The sequence below is a fragment of the Osmia lignaria genome, chromosome 14 (genome assembly GCF_051020975.1).
Source record: "Osmia lignaria lignaria isolate PbOS001 chromosome 14, iyOsmLign1, whole genome shotgun sequence".
Taxonomy (NCBI): Eukaryota; Metazoa; Arthropoda; class Insecta; order Hymenoptera; family Megachilidae; genus Osmia; species Osmia lignaria.
In genome coordinates this window covers 3,475,681-3,487,843 of record NC_135045.1, presented here as the reverse complement: position 1 = coordinate 3,487,843, position 12,163 = coordinate 3,475,681, and the positions used below count along the sequence as shown (strand labels likewise).

Here is a 12,163-nt window from a genome sequence, read left to right as displayed (position 1 = left end):
GAGGATCATGGTTACCAATATTGTCAGTATGTGCAACCTACAATTTAAAAACACCCTTAATAATTGTTCTCTGGTTTTCATTGACTTTCATTGTAAACCGTGTTTTATAACGCAGCTTCACGTGCTTCCGGTTTATCGAACCGGTTAAGATATGGTCAGATTGGGTGGTTAGGATTGGTTAGGATCATTAATGGTGCAAAGTACTATTGACTTTATTAGCATTGAAAAGAAAGATTTAACATTCACCCGTAACAATGAATTCCCTTACGTCCGAATCTTTATCAGATAAAGAGAAAAGTGATCTTATACAACAAATTAAGCAAGAAGTTGCTATTGCAAATACACATGAGTTACTCTCGGTAGGGTGACCGACATACATTTATTTTTTTCTTTTACAACATTAAAATGAATGAACGACGAGTATTTGGTTTTATATTTTCAGAAAATGACAGAGAAATGCTTCAAAAAGTGTGTAGTCAAACCTGGTACCTCGCTGGATAGTTCTGAACAGGTAATCTTTCTCAGTTGTAAAAGTTAACCTCACTAAAATTTAACCTTTCTTATGTTTAAGTTGCCTTTAAAAGTTTGTTTCTTTATTTTCTAATGTTATTTGGATATGAAAATTTCTAATTTTTTTTCCGCATTTTGATATACTATTTAAATGTAATAGGAGTGTGATAATGATGCTTTAAAATATGAGCATTAGTTAACATTAATGTAAAAGTATAAGTCATTTTAATTTACTTACAGAAATGTGTAGCAATGTGTATGGACCGATATATGGAAAGTTATAATCTTGTATTAAAAACATACAGTGCTCGAGTACAAAGAGAATTTAATAAAATGTAACAGTGGAAATTCTTAAATAAATTGTTTTTTGTTGTATATCTTGCAGTTATATATCAGCTGTTTTCCAAAAAATGTTAAGCAAAACTAATTGCAATATATTTATCATAACATACCTGTCATTTATAAATACCATGTAATTTTGTATATAACAATGTTAATTAAGATTGACATTGAAGTTAGTTAAAACTAATTTCAGTTGAAAAATAAATGTATAGCATTTAAATGTAAAATGTAATAAAACTACTGTCTTATGCATTTGTAAAATCTTAGTATTATATAATAAATAAAAATTTATAGTCTGTCTTACGTATTATCTGTGTAGTAATTATCTAGGATTAATAAGAGGGTAGTTAGAAACAACAATACGTTTGCAAAAGAGAAAAATCTTTATAAAATAAATAACATATACATGAATATCATTACATCATACTTCAAAATCATAAATAAGTAACTTAGGTGTTCTGTAAATCCCGCAATTCCATAGTATGCATTTGCATTGTTTTTTATTCGTACACACTAAAAGGCACAATATAGCTACCAATATTTCAACGTGGTTACAAAAGTAAATTTCTAGGGCTGTATGAAAAAATATTGTGAGTAATTCATTAATACTTCATCCATTCGATCTGGTATTATAAATTAGTAAATAACAATAATTATAACTATTTTATACCAGCATTTGCAAAATCTATGATTAAATTGAATACCAACAAATCAAATGCCATTCATTATGTGTATATGTACAGATTAATACAGACATTTTTGTAACATAACAAATTGATGTTATTAGTCATTAATGGTATCTTTCTTACTATAAAAACAGTTTTAAAGATATATATATCTATATCAAAAAACAAATTTGTTAACCTTTCTGATCTGAAAAAATATATTCCCAACTTTTTTTGTACTGCATTTACTTATATGTTTGGCATATAAGATAAAAAGTTTCATACTTATAACATATTGTGTATGTACATTTTACATATTTTTAAACAAAAAATATGTATATATGTAACAAGACTTCTGTATCTGATAAAATGTACACAGAATTATATATCAAGCAACTTAGGATTGGTTGCAATCTATTTTTGAAACAATTTTCGTATAAAAATGTATGTATACCTTGCAATGGAAATGCTTACAGAAACACTTTCTAGCTTTATAAAAATGTAAAATAAAATTTATTAATGTATCATGATAGTTGTAAAACGTTTGTTAAATTATTCTCTTTCTCTCTCTCTCTCTCGCGCGCGCTCATATTTTACCATGAAAAATACTTATTGTTTAAATTTTCTGCTAATGCTAACAATACAACAAAAATGCAATAATCTTAATAACAATGGAATGTATCTATGTTTTACATTCTATAAAGTTTAGGAATGTTCAGTATTATCCTGAAATTGCTTTAAAAAATTATATATTATATTGGTGCTAAAATGTAACCACGTTGATTGGTCAGGAACACACCTGCTTTAATATATACACAGAGATAAAAGTTGATTCAAACTAAGTGATTTCATCACTCTAGGTATATAATTGATGCTACATAAGCAAAAATTCCAAATTCTGTCATTTCTTTTACTTCACTGATAATGTATTCAATGATTTAAATAAACAAATGATTTTGCAAAAATTATAATTTAAAAATAAGTATAAAGTAAAAAATGATATTTTATGAATACTAAATAAATACAATCCTGCTGTATTAAACACAACATTATTATTATTATGACTAAAATTGGAAATTACTAATCAGTTATTGCAAAAAATATTTTGCATAGTAAAATTTATGAATAAGAATTATCTTCTTAGTTAAAATATCAGAAAATGTTGCTAGACTATGAAATTTCTTTGTTTGAATCATTTACAGTATTTCCTATTGATATTACATTATTTATGTGCTACTAAAAAGTTTTGTGAAAGAAGCAGGCTGTACATTTGTTACAGATTTTGATTTGTCAAGCATCCAGTTGATTCATTGTGAATTGTACTTAGTTATTGCATCTTATATGGGACATAGTAATATTATATTAATATGTTTATCAAGGTACTGGATTGCCCAAAAAATAAAACTGAATTACTTAGTTTATTGCAGTTAATGCATTAGTTCTTTAAGTATTACAAATTTTAGATGCAAGAAAAAAACTAGCACCTAATTTCCATTGAGTAACTTCAACCTTTATAAATAACTTTAAATTTATGCATTTAGCACCATTGTCTTTGAAAAAAATAATTTGATGCATTTTTTAGGCAATCCATTTTTAGACGGATGATTTATTGATATTGCTATCAATACTATACCAGTAACATTAGTTAAATGAGGTAATTAATGACGTTTCAGTCGTAAAATCAGACACAGGAATCATTTCTAATAAACACAACATAATGGTAAAAAATTTTGTGAAAAATATAACTAAGTGTTCAACAACAATTAATTCAACTGATCAATTTTTCGCTTCTTAAAGTATGTTAACATTGAGATAATTGGCTTTAATAGTAATAATACTAGGCGTATTTATAGAATAACGTAGAAGGCGGTTTGTCTGAAAATGGTTATAGTAAAAAAATCTTAATATTATAATTTTGTTAACAATACACCATAGAACTGTTAACAGAAAAATGCATTTACGTATTCCAAATTGAAACATTAAGTATTTAACTTGATTAAATGTTATTCTCCAATTTTTATGTAATGCAATTTTTTGATGCTTAAATAACTATTCTCTAATTCACAAAGTGATACTTACAATGCTTACTAATATACATATAATTTATGCTTTGATGCAAAATTTTTCTTGAAACTTTCAGATCTTTTTCACTTTAAATTATTAAAAAACTTTATAAATATCTTTCTGTAGAGAACAATGGCAGTTTAATTTATTTTACAGTGCTTGGTTTCTTTCCATAAAACTTTTATAAAATTTTCATAAAAGAGTTAAAAACACAATATTAAATCTATTAAGTATGTAAAGACTGTCACTTTTAAATACTGCTAAAATAAAATTTACCATTTATAAAAATATGTTTCTATCAAGAAACGTGCTATAAAGTACGAAAAATATAACCGCTGATAAATATATGTTCAGACATTTTCCTTCTACGTTCCTTATATGGAAACTTATAAGTATTGAGCCATAAATGGCAGTGCCATGTCAGAAACCAAAATAAATTCTGCAAATTCATGAATTCACAGCAATTTGCATTAATATACTTGTTGCCCTATTATAGGATATCAAATTTCAATTCTGTTAAAGAAATAGCATCTTAAAGCTCTTACAGAAACTCTGTAATGATGTAATTTATAGTTATAGTTCTTTCGCACAATTTGCCGTGATACCCGTTGCAAAACTTAATATATTTTTATCCATATTTATATCCTCAAGCTAGAATAGAATTACACATGGAGTGTTGAAAATTTACGAAAAATATTAAAGAGATCTCAGTTCATGCTAAATTTACTCACACATGATGTACTGCTGAGTATATCATCCATATCTTCGATTTCTTCACTTATATCCTCGCTATGGGCACTCTGAATTTTATCCTGATCTTTTGTTTGTAATTTTATTAGGCTATCTGTTTTTTCATTGTCTTTAGAAGGACTTTGATCATAAGCACTACCAGATGCAGATGAAACAAAATCTTCTTCATAGTTATCTGTACCATCAGTTCCTAAAAATTGCATAGCGATATTATGTGGATCTTAATTGAAAAATTAATTTTAATTAATTATAACTACATTAGTCTCTCACATACCAAGTCCGATATCCATCAATTCTTTCAGATCACTAATATTAGTTTTTTTACCATTCAATGGTGGGAGATCACTAAGTATAGAATGAGGTTTTTTATCTAACGACGGTAAATCTTGTAAAAAGGTTTCTGTGTTACATATATCATTGATATTTTCTTTCTTTCCATCAACAATAATTTCATCAAAGTATACAGTTTTGCCAAAACTGCTTCCAGTATTAACTGACTTTTTATTTTGTACATTATTCGCTATTTGTAGTTCCAAACTATTTATATTATTTTGCTTACTTATATTCTCATTTTGATTTGTTTGCACTTCAGTAACTATAGATTCATCAAACTTAATTAAAGGCTCGGTTTTATTTAGTAAATTTGTTTGGATGGATGTGTTTAATTCAGTCTCCTTTTCTATATGATTCATCACTATACTTGTGCCATTTTGACTTGTAGGGAGAGTATCAAAATGTATATTATTGTTCCCTTTGTTATCAATTCCGCTATTCTTCTCATTGTATTCCGAAGTTGTACTATTCCTGAGATGATCGTTTAGTTTTTCACAATTTGATTCGTCAGTCGAGACATCGATCGATGTTTCCTCATTTTTTTTATCCGTTATTGTCACATTTATCGGAACTTTTGGGCTTTGTTGCGAAACACTCTCTATTTTATCTGAAACATCATTATCATTTGATAATGATTCAGTTTCAGTATGTAATACTTTTGGAATGGAAATGTCAAACGTTGCATTAGCATTATTTGCAGCAGTTTCATCTGTTTTGTTAAATCTGCTATCATTAGTTTCATTCTGTAATTATATTCATGATTGGTAAAGAATAATGTATTCATAATTAGATGTTGCAACAAAAATAAGATTATAGACATTATAAATATAGATACCTTTTGTGTATTATTAAAGGCACTGTTCATGCTATTCTTTAAAATTTCTCCAAGTAATGGCTCATTAGATTCAATACCTAATTCTTCACATAGCTTATTTCTTCCAACATAATTATATTCTTTTCCAAAGTAGGTTTCTGGATCATATACAGATATTGTATAATCAAGACCAAAATATTCTAGGAACTCCCTAACTAAGGAAAACAACAATTTTCCTTCTGAATTAGCCAGGTACTGCTTTACAGTTTTATTGAGAAGTGGTTCCGGATTCTGAAATATAATGATACTTTACTTCTTACATTCAACTATTATGATTTTCTCTTTCAAAATTGTTACAAAATATTTGTATGAACAAACATATGTGAAAACTGTTTAATGAAATTTTGTATACCATTCTAAAGTATTTTGACATACCATAACTGATTCCTGTTCTTCTAGAGCTAAAAACACACTTGCCCTGAGTTCTGCCTGTAACATTATAAAATATCTTAGACCAAAACAAATCAAATGGGAAAGTAAATGAAAATTTTGGTAAAGGAAAAGTCTGACGTGATCTATATAACCTGCAGAAAACGTGTGATATTTTAAACATTTTTTTATCATACCCGCACTTTTGCAAGGACACCATTATTCTCAAGGGTTTGTACCACTAAATCTCGTAATTCGGTATCCTCCTCCATGGAAATATTGCCGTCTATCATGATTATAAATAAAAATTATTCTCACAAACACTCAAGAAATGTAAATATTTATGCTTTCCATCGCGTGTCTTCTTTTCACAAATGTTTATCTAGAGATTATTTTTTCTTCGACTAGGGAATTTGGATATTGAAAAAAGAAAAAACAAATGCCTTTTGTATTTGAATTGCGTTATGACCCTTTTACTAATTGTCACATCAGAAAAAAATATATTAATACAAAAATAGAGTTTATTGTTCAGTGGATATTATAGGATTTAAACATAGTAATTCAGAAATTTAGGCATCAAATTTAATATTTCACTGGAACAGCAGTATTGCCAACATTCTTCAATGTTCAAATTACAATTCAAAATTGTAATCCATAAATTAACAATAATGAGACTTAAAAAATGAATAAGTCAATACTTTACTTGAAATACCAACATTGGTATAGCCTATATATATATATTAATTAGCTAAATCAGTAGTTAATAATACTTCATAGATGTTTTCTTTTCTTTATTTCAGTGCCTCATCAAAATTGAAATTTGAATAACAGTAAAATTCATTTGCTAAATTATTTCTATGATGAGGTATAAAATTACAAACTGTAACATTTAACAATCTTCCTGCTAATTCACTCATAACAGCACCTGTAAAATGAGTTGAAATAATTAAGTAATCCTAAGTAATAAGTTTTAGGAAATATTTGAACTTGTTAAATATACCTGTACAAAGCACAATTTTTTTTTTGGCTAAAAATTTTATTGTAACTGCAGTTTTTGTTAAACATTCATCAGAGAGAAATGGTGGATCAGCTATGACCAAATCATATGAATTTGACATATCTCTAGCAATGTCTAGAGGAAATTTATAGTTGTATGGAATAAAGTCAGACCCAAATACTTTAAAACGTTCGTCATATTCAAAAAGAGTGACTGTTAATAAAAGACTGATATTAATAAGAACATTTTTCATGTTATATAAAATATTAATTAAAAATGGTATGCAATTGTACCTTGTTGTCCACTTGTATTCTTTTTTAATGCACTATAAAGGGAGGGACAAGATATTAAAGCAATTTTTTCATTAAGCTTTGTAGAATTTATAGCACCTTTCACAAGAGTATTTATTGTCTCTTCATCATACCAAAACTGACTTAGTTGCTGTCATTTAAATAAATGTAGCATTAGAAACATAATTAGTAATGTAAGATTAATGAACAAATATTATATTATAGTATAACATTTATAAATATTAACTTACCCAATTTTCATCAAAAGTAATGTTTAAAGTTTGGGATTCTAAATTATGTTTTAATTGCTTTTCTCTTTCTTCCTTTTCCTTAAGAAATTCATTTAACACAGCAAGTGTTGTAGGACATAATTGTAAATCATCATCAGAGTTATCACTCATTTTTATTGATTTTATACATACATATATATATTGTATGCATATATTTATAAATAAATATCATTAATCTTACCTATACATGCATACTATATGTAATTTATTATAATAGAAATAATAAAACCAAAATATAATCTTTTATTATATAAAATAGATTATGTAACTTTCAAAATCCAAAAGATTTCCCTTCTTTTCTTCAGAGTAACATAACCTACATATTTTATACACGTAATGACACGTATTTAAAAATTGATTTACCGACTTCAAAATTGGATTCAATTAAATATTAAAGAAAGGAAGATATTATTACAATGACACCAGAAGATCATGTAAAATTGTTTCAGTCTATTGGGCTGAGTGAACAAAAGGCCAAAGAAACTCTAAAAAATAAACAAGTTTCCAATAACTTAAAACTTGCTCTAACAGAGGTTAGTACATTCATTCAATATCTAATAATGAAATGCTTCAAATAAAATCTTTTCTTTATAATTTCATTATAGAACTTTTCTCAATAATCTTGCTTTTATTTTTGATTCAAATAAAAATAGATTTTGTTAAGCATATCATTTTGTTCTGTTTGATTGTATCATATGCATTACATTTTTAGGCCAATAAGCATGGAATTATTTCACCTGAAGCTGGTATTTTGTTGTACCATCTTGCTTCAAAAATAAAGAATCAAATTTCAGATAAATTGCCATTTCTTACTAAATATATAGTTGAAAAGAAGTTGGACACAACTCAACGAGTAGATGCTGCACTAAATTATTTACTCAGTCATATAAAAAAGGACATTGATATTCCTAATTTTGAAAAAGAATGTGGTGTAGGTGTTGTTGTATCTCCAGAGGAAATTGAATGCAAAGTGGAGAAAGTTATAAATGCACATAAAACAGAAATATTAGAAAAAAGGTATAGTCCTCAATTAATTAAAAATTTTAGGATAGTTTAAAGTATTTGATAAATTTCATGGAATTTTGCAGATATCACTTTAATGTTGGTCCATTAATGCAACAAGTACGTAACACTTTAAAATGGGCAGATGGAAAAGCAATAAAAAATGAATTTGATGTTCAGTTGTTTGATTTATTAGGTCCAAAATGTGATTCTGATCTTGCTCCACTTCCTAAAGCAACAAAACAACCAAAAGCAAAAAAAGTAGAGAAAGAGATAGGTATATTGTATGTTTAATTTAATATAATATCAATTGTTCATTGAAAATAATATATTACTTTGTTCTTTAGTGGAGAAGAAAAATACAGCACCAAATGAGAAAATAGTAGGTGCTCAAACAATAAGTGAATTAATGAAGACCAAAGTTCATTTCCATAAGCCAGGAGAAAATTATAAAACTGAAGGATACATTGTAACACCAAACACACATAAACTACTTCAAGAACATTTAAAAATAACTGGTGGTAAAGTGATCACTAGGTTTCCACCAGAACCTAATGGCATTTTACATATTGGTCATGCAAAAGCAATCAGTATCAATTTTGGGTATATTTCTCATTTTTAGTGCATTGTTTTGTTTTTAATTTCATCACTTTAAATAATAATTTTATCATAGATATGCTGCAGCTCACGATGGCATGTGTTATTTACGCTATGATGATACAAATCCTGCAAAAGAAGAAGAGAAGTTTTTCATTGGGATCCATAAAATGGTGGAATGGCTCGGTTATAAACCTGCTAAAATCACTCATTCTTCTGATTACTTTCAACAGTTATACGAATGGGCTGTACAGCTTATAAAGAAAGGGTTAGCGTATGTTTGTCATCAATCTAGCGAGGAAATAAAAGGTTTTAATCCACCTCCGAGTCCTTGGCGTGACAGGCCTATCTCAGAAAATTTACAATTATTTAATGTAATTAGTTTTTCACCAAATAAATTATTATATAAAAAATTATTATTTATATCATTTTATAATTTTTTAATAATAGGATATGAAGGATGGATTGCTCGAAGAAGGTGAAGCTACATTACGTATGAAAGTGACATTAGAAGAGGGGAAACAAGATCCTGTTGCATATAGAATAAAATATTCTCCTCATCAAAGAACAGGAGATCAGTGGTGTATTTACCCAACTTATGATTTTACTCATTGTTTATGTGACAGTATAGAAAACATAACTCATTCTCTTTGCACAAAAGAATTTCAATCACGAAGATCATCGTATTATTGGCTTTGTAATGCTTTAGATATTTATTGTCCTGTACAATGGGAATATGGTAGATTAAATGTAAGTTATGCAGTTGTTTCTAAGAGAAAAATCAATAAGTTGATTGAAGAGGGCATTTTATCTGATTGGGATGATCCTAGGTATGTTCCAATATAATTTATGCGTTATTCATATTTTAAAACATAAAATTTAATACTTATTAAATTTTTTCAGATTATTTACACTAACAGCTCTGCGTAGACGAGGTTTTCCACCTGAAGCGATAAATAATTTCTGTGCACAAATGGGTGTAACTGGTGCTCAAGCAGTTGTTGATCCAGCTGTTTTAGAAGCATGCGTTAGAGATGTTTTAAACCTCACTGCGAGTCGACATATGGTCGTTTTAGACCCGATAAAAATAACCATCAGTAATTTTCCTCATGAAAATCCCATAAAATTAAGTATTTCTGATTTTCCCAATGAACCAGAAAGAGGACAACATGAAATTACTTTTGATAAAATTGTGTATATCGAGAGTTCTGATTTTAAAGAGGTACATATAATAGTTTCTTTTTAGCAATATAGTTTGCTATCATTTTATTAAAATTTTATATTTGTAGAAAGCAGAAAAAGATTTTAGGCGTTTAACGCCAAATCAATCTGTTGGCTTAAAATATATAGGAGTGGTATTAAGAATGAAAGAAATAGTGAGAGATGGTGATGGTAATATTGTAAATTTGATTGTTGAACAAGAACCTATCTCTGAAGCTAATAAACCTAAAGCTTTTATACATTGGGTGTCCAATCCTGTACCAGCATCCATTAGATTATATGACCGGCTGTAAGTATTAACAATTCAGTATTGTTAATATAATAATTTTAACATATATCGTCATTAGATTTAAGCATAAGAATCCTGAAGATCCACATGAAGTTCCCAATGGTTTCTTAAGCGATATTAATCCAGCTAGTAAAAAAGAAGTTGTTGGATATGTTGATACAAGCTTAACAAATTTAGCAAAGCCATTTAATAAATTTCAATTTGAACGTGTTGGCTTTTTCTCTGTAGATCCTGATACAGTGCCAGGAAAGGTAATTATTAAAAAACTCCAAGTACGACTTCATCCTTGCTAATTTATTTCATTTATTACAGCTTGTTTTTAATCGGACAGTAACATTGAAAGAGGATTCAGGGAAGGTGTAAATAAAATGTGACTGTAATGTATGAACAATTTAAGTTCTACAATGTTTTACATATTTTGTAATATTTTAAATATTATTTATAAATAGCAATTATATATAAATTATAGATGTTGTAATTCTTCTAGACAATAAGTAGCTGGAATTCAATTCATCATACATGATTCATATGTGGGAATCATATATTTGATATTTATGAAAGCATCTTCACCTCCATATGTTTCAAGTACTTCAAGAGTTTCTTGAATTAAATCTCCAACGTTTTCACCCCTTTGTTGTGAGTAATCAATCCCTTCTCCAAGATTCACTAAAATATTAAATATTATTTTGATTATTTCAAATTGAAAATATAAATGTGAATTAAAATCTTACCGTTTCTGTCCTTTAATAAATTAAGAACGGGTAAAATTTGTCTAAAATATGGTACCAAAGCTTCTCCAACACAATCAGCAGATTGTACAAGTTTCTGAACTGCTCTCAATGTTGTACAAATAATTTCCGGCATTTTTGTGTTTAGAGCTTCTGTAATAAACGTGTTCTGGATATAGATACAAATTTACTATGAAATTATTTGACCAAGATTAAAAATTACTTTTAATAGGAATTATCAGTTGTGGTACAACAGGTAAAATTTTTGGGCCACCCTGTTCTAACATATCAGATATTCCATGCACCATTATAAATTTATATGGTTCTTCAGTCTCTGTTAAACCGTCAAAAAACAGTGGTAAGTAATGATGAAAATCTAGATCTTCAATGTTAACTTTCCAATTAAGTTTTGGGCCATGAATATCTTTTTCCATGGAAATGGGAAATACACCCCATTCATAGAATTTTCTAAATGTTGATGGTTTTGGTGGTTGAGGTTTGTATAATCCACATCGAGGAGGTTTTTCAACTACAGTATTTTCCTAAACAAATTATCAATAAATGTAAAGTGAATTAAATACCAATTTATAATATTTCTTACCTGCAATGTTTGAATAGTGAAAGCTGGAACAACTCGCGGTTTCCTTTTTTTATATTTTGGTATGCCTTTTCGAATTTCGGTCCAAAATTCCGTTTCATTTACCATTCCGACGTTCTTATTTCTTATTAAAATTTGAAATATTTAAGTGATTGGTTATTGCAAAATGTATTACACAATTTCAATCACATAAAACAGGTTGTGCCAAAATTTTTATTAATTAGAAAGGTGTAATGTTACATTC

General features: G+C 27.8%; 5 protein-coding genes across 6 annotated transcripts; 2 read left to right on the top strand and 3 right to left on the bottom strand.

Moving 5' to 3' along the window:
* The first annotated feature begins 123 nt into the window (after positions 1-123).
* Positions 124-885, top strand: LOC117607416 (mitochondrial import inner membrane translocase subunit Tim13). The gene is made up of 3 exons (XM_034331085.2): positions 124-359; positions 443-511; positions 751-885. The coding sequence occupies exons 1-3, from the start codon at positions 255-257 to the stop codon at positions 847-849; spliced, it is 273 nt and encodes a 90-aa protein (XP_034186976.1). The 5' UTR covers positions 124-254; the 3' UTR covers positions 850-885.
* A 349-nt stretch (positions 886-1,234) lies between these two features.
* Positions 1,235-6,338, bottom strand: LOC117607411 (uncharacterized). Of its 2 annotated transcripts, none has more exons than XM_034331077.2 (6): positions 6,063-6,198; positions 5,914-5,967; positions 5,500-5,769; positions 4,606-5,407; positions 4,313-4,521; positions 1,235-4,232 (listed from the first exon to the last, which is right to left on the bottom strand). In XM_034331077.2, the coding sequence occupies exons 2-6, from the start codon at positions 5,914-5,916 to the stop codon at positions 4,155-4,157; spliced, it is 1,362 nt and encodes a 453-aa protein (XP_034186968.2). In that variant the 5' UTR covers positions 5,917-5,967; positions 6,063-6,198; the 3' UTR covers positions 1,235-4,154. The 2 variants fall into 2 exon arrangements, with proteins under 2 accessions (XP_034186968.2, XP_034186967.2); XM_034331076.2 differs by having other exon boundaries at positions 1,236-4,232; positions 6,105-6,338.
* A 214-nt stretch (positions 6,339-6,552) lies between these two features.
* On the bottom strand, positions 6,553-7,725 carry LOC117607415 (EEF1A lysine methyltransferase 1). Its single transcript, XM_034331084.2, has 4 exons — positions 7,446-7,725; positions 7,198-7,345; positions 6,908-7,117; positions 6,553-6,832 (listed from the first exon to the last, which is right to left on the bottom strand). The coding sequence occupies exons 1-4, from the start codon at positions 7,593-7,595 to the stop codon at positions 6,699-6,701; spliced, it is 642 nt and encodes a 213-aa protein (XP_034186975.1). The 5' UTR covers positions 7,596-7,725; the 3' UTR covers positions 6,553-6,698.
* A 39-nt stretch (positions 7,726-7,764) lies between these two features.
* Positions 7,765-11,221, top strand: GlnRS (Glutaminyl-tRNA synthetase). Its single transcript, XM_034331057.2, has 11 exons — positions 7,765-8,017; positions 8,197-8,501; positions 8,573-8,763; positions 8,834-9,089; positions 9,160-9,457; positions 9,534-9,913; positions 9,987-10,305; positions 10,373-10,593; positions 10,652-10,844; positions 10,906-10,974; positions 11,081-11,221. The coding sequence occupies exons 1-10, from the start codon at positions 7,901-7,903 to the stop codon at positions 10,954-10,956; spliced, it is 2,331 nt and encodes a 776-aa protein (XP_034186948.1). The 5' UTR covers positions 7,765-7,900; the 3' UTR covers positions 10,957-10,974; positions 11,081-11,221.
* Positions 11,099-12,147, bottom strand: LOC117607414 (parkin coregulated gene protein homolog). Its single transcript, XM_034331083.2, has 4 exons — positions 11,923-12,147; positions 11,545-11,863; positions 11,325-11,474; positions 11,099-11,259 (listed from the first exon to the last, which is right to left on the bottom strand). The coding sequence occupies exons 1-4, from the start codon at positions 12,025-12,027 to the stop codon at positions 11,099-11,101; spliced, it is 735 nt and encodes a 244-aa protein (XP_034186974.1). The 5' UTR covers positions 12,028-12,147.
* Between the last annotated feature and the right edge of the window lie 16 nt (positions 12,148-12,163).